The sequence below is a fragment of the Cyprinodon variegatus genome, unplaced genomic scaffold (genome assembly GCF_000732505.1).
Source record: "Cyprinodon variegatus isolate N-32 unplaced genomic scaffold, C_variegatus-1.0 Scaffold1355, whole genome shotgun sequence".
NCBI lineage: Eukaryota > Metazoa > Chordata > Actinopteri > Cyprinodontiformes > Cyprinodontidae > Cyprinodon > Cyprinodon variegatus.
The window spans coordinates 107,421-111,503 of record NW_015151808.1 but is presented as its reverse complement, the minus strand read 5'-3'; the positions used below and the strand labels follow the sequence as shown (position 1 = coordinate 111,503).

The window sequence follows — 4,083 nt, the reverse complement described above, 5'->3', positions numbered from 1 at the left end:
GCCTAGTTATCATGCCTATGGTAATAAAAACAGCATTGACCACACAAATGTTAGATAGCTTCAAATCATGGAAGGGGTGCTGTGGTAGCCAGCAACTCCCAAATGGAGTGTGCTCAGATGCTCAGTTGCATTGAGATCATGTGAATTTGGAGGCCAAGTTAACACTTAACATTCGTTGTCGAAGTCATTCGGAAATAATGTTTATATAAAAGTGTGAACAAGCTTTGTGTAGGTAGGTGGTACATGTCAAAGTGAGACACAAAGGATCCTCAGAGGGAACATTACCCTTTGACACATTGAGTTCTTTGTCTAATAAAGTGTATTTCCCACTGAAATTAGATTATTGACCCATGTCTTTTAAACATGGGTCCACCAGCTGACAAGCATTTAGCTCCCTTCCCATTGGCAATAAAAAGCTTGGTCTATACTTATGGAAGAAAAACAGTCTCATTGGAATCTGCCTTTTTTTTAACACCGAACTTTAAACACTGAATTTTTTTAACACCGAATTTTAAACACAGAATTTTTTTAGACAATGAATTCCTTACACTCAATTTTTATCTGGTAAAAATTCACCAGAAAAAAATTCAGCTGCAAAAAATTTAGCTGCAAATGTGTTGACCTTTTGGTTAACTCAAGCCAAATCGATCTACACTCGATAGAGTCGAGCAGCTCCAGAAGAAGCGGCCGGCGGCAAACCGGTCGCTGGCCGACATGAAGATGAAAAAACTTTGCCGCCGGCCGCTTCTTCCGGATCAAACCAAGAGCCTTGGCAGACAGGGGTGCCGTACTAGCTGTGATCGGCTCAGTTGTTTAATCCGGTCTGATAGGAGGAAAAACTCTAATAGCTGTCTGTTAGTAGCTGACTGACGTTTTGTAATTCTGTCTCTTTAACAAAAAAGAAAAAAATTCCTCATTCAGCCGGGAACAGCTCTGAGCCCAGCCGTTGTGTCACGTGACCAAATGAGCTAATTTCAATGGCTAGAAGCTGCTCGACTCTATCGAGTGTAGATTGCTTTGGCTTGAGTTCACCAAAAGGTCAACACTTTTTTGGCTGAATTTTTACCGCTGAATTTTTTTTCTGGTGAATTTTTACCAGATAAAAATTGAGTGTAAGGAATTCAAAAAAATTCTGTGTTAAAAAATTCAGTGTTTAAAATTTGGTGTTAAAAAAATTCAGTGTTTAAAATTTGGTGTTAAAAAAATTCAGTGTTTAAAATTCGGTGTTAAAAAAATTCAGTGTTTAAAATTCGGTGTTAAAAAAATTCAGTGTTTAAAATTCTGTGTTAAAAAAATTCAGTGTTTAAAATTTGGTGTTGAAAAAATTCAGTGTTTAAAATTCGGTGTTAAAAAAAGTCAGATTCAATACTCATTGGTAAGCTGCATGAACTATCCCCCCAACTCTGCATATCTCCTGACACCATCACGCTGGGTTAGCGTTGATGTTGTCACCAGTGCGACATAAATCAGGAAGGTAAACAATGGAGAGCAACATGGAAGGAAGCCAAGGTGTAGTCAGTGTGTTTTATAGTTTTGCTCTTTTATCTGTTCGAATCTCTCCCTCACCAGCGCTGCGACATGTTTATTTAATAAGCTGTTTCGGCTTGTTTGGATCAAACACGACTGGCTCTATTGCGTTCAAAGATATCACATCATTTAGCGGGTCAACCCGGTTCTGGTGTTCTCACAGCATGCCGGTCAGAGCCAAGGTGAGTCTCTTGACCCGGGACAGTGAGTTTTTCCCACTGCCACTAGATGCCAGTTGTTCCCGGGATGAAACAGGTTTTTTGGTACTAGAATAACTTGGATTGGACCACAAGAAACAGACTCGTAGTCCTAAAACATCCCAAAGAGGTTTCAGAGACAGTCACCTAACCATATTTATTTGGCCCAATCCAACTTGTTCAAATCCTTATGTGTTCCGCTGCCTCTGAGAAATCAACTTATGGGAAACAGTTCTCTTGATCCTTAATGAAAACTACCCACTATATGGTCCACCACTGGCAAATATGTTAACCAGGTTTAATTATAGTAATCATAATTAGGGCTGAAGGATTTTGCCAAAAATCATAACTTCAATGATTTTTAACCAATATTGCATTAGTGATTTCATTTAGATTTTGCACTATTTACAGACATGTAGATGTATCACTCCAGCTTTTTTTTTCATTTCATTGAAAGTTTGCTTGTCCAGATTTCGTTGTTGGACTTTACTGTAACAATTTTTTGGAAAGTTCTTACTTCTACTTGCATGCATAGACCTGTGGCTCGCTGGATGTTTCCCTTTCATTTTTGTAGCAGCAAACCAGATATAAACACATTCCAGCCACCTAAAGAGTGGGAAAGAGAAAATAATAGATTTCTTAAACTTGTTCATTTTAATGTGACCAAAATTGTGTGCATCTGCAATTTGACAATTGTATTTTGTTAATTTGCCATTATATTGCAAATGTGATTAATTTCCCTTTGTTATAATGACACGTCTGAATGGTTCCAATCTTTCTGATTATTATAAAAATTTCTCACCTACTTTATTGTTGTGGTTGCAAATTATTTCTTTTTTTATTTCAAGTAGAGTTACTCCTCTTAAAGATTAATGTCATCTTCATAAAGAACCTTCTGCAGGACTGTGACATGTTTTAGCATGAAGAGTGTTTTAGCCTCCCTTCTATCTTTAAATTGGTGAAAGTGGAGGTGAAACTGTTTTGTAACTTTACCAGGTTGTCCAGTAAGGCCCCTGGTGGACTCATTTGATCACTACATTGTGAAGATGATCAAATTTGTCCAAAGTGTAAAGGAATAAGAGAGAGTGTAGGTGACCTGAAAGCTTAGTTAATCACCACACGGTTCCAATGTTAAAATGTTAAGTGTTTCTATTTCTTCTTTGTCCATTCTGGGTTTTTTTGGCGAATGTCATATTGTTCTTATGAGACCATCAACAGACGAGGCGAAAAACAACGCAGGTTGTCTGTTTATGTCAAATGACCAACAAGGCAAACCTGCATTGATTTGTTGCCATCATAATTGTAATTTAAAAAGCTTCAGTGACCGCTGTGACCGCTGTTTGTGTGTCTCTTCTGATAGAAGAAATGCTGAACTTGGTTCTGGAGGCGCTCAAAGATGCTGTAACTCTGCTCCTGCTCTTTGTGGGGATTTTTCCTATCTTGACTGTTTATGTGATGGACATGCTTTTGCTCTTCTCCTTGGTTGCCACGGTGCCGAGCACTCGCTGACTGGTGGTAGGTTGCAGCTGTGAGAGACGTAACAAAACATAACACCGTTAATAGGATTAATGACCAGATTAGGGATAAATGATGCAAAGGTTCGGCGCCATCTTGAGATGACTTACGTGTCATGCAGGTGACTTTAGGTGTTTCCCATCTGCCGTTGGAGCCGCAGCGAATAGTTGGAGTGTGTCTCTGGATGAAGCCCTTTTTACAGTGATATCTGACCAGGGAGTTGATCTCATAACGAGCTTTCTTTGCTCCAAACACCTCAGCATGCTTCACCACAGGGGGCTGGTTACAAGCCACTGGAGATCAAGAAACGAAAGAAACAAACTGTCATTACGGCATGCTTAAATTCCCCAATTCTGTCATCAACGACAGACATCTCAACAATAACACAGAACAAAACTAATCGTATTGACAGGGTTTCTAAGGAATCCTTATCAGTTGTACCCATTTGCTTAAAGGTAATGAAATAGCAATGCCTGAGGCCTGTGTTGCAGAGGCATCGAAGGACAGGATGACTCCCCACAGAGGCCGAGTGCCTGAGTGAGCTGGATTTATACGCCAGCGTGGGGCTCTGATAAGGTAAGCCTGTACCAGCACGTACCGTTTGAAACGCATGGTAAAACACTAATGCAAAACTCACAGTTTAACCCAAGAGGGCAGCAATAAGATGCTTTAGAAACAAATATTACGACTAAGAACTCTCACAGCAAAACGTGCCCAGATTATATGAAGGTGCAGTTCAACCTAAAGTATTTGTAAACACTCTATGAATACAAAAAGGACAATACATTTTGTCTAAGTCCAAGCATTTTCAGTGAGCTCTAAGTGCCACAACTTCATATGAGCC

General features: G+C 39.5%; 1 protein-coding gene across 1 annotated transcript in view; it reads right to left on the bottom strand.

Annotated features, from left to right (window-relative positions):
- Positions 1-1,598: 1,598 nt before the first annotated feature.
- LOC107102994 (versican core protein-like) overlaps positions 1,599-4,083 on the bottom strand; it is a 41,698-nt gene continuing 39,213 nt past the window's right edge. Inside the window, exons 11-12 of the mRNA XM_015402492.1 lie at positions 3,350-3,532; positions 1,599-3,250 (exon numbers count right to left, since the gene is read on the bottom strand). Coding sequence (XP_015257978.1) covers positions 3,042-3,250; positions 3,350-3,532 — 392 coding nt within the window. The 3' untranslated portion in view covers positions 1,599-3,041. The remainder of the gene's footprint in view (positions 3,251-3,349; positions 3,533-4,083) is intronic.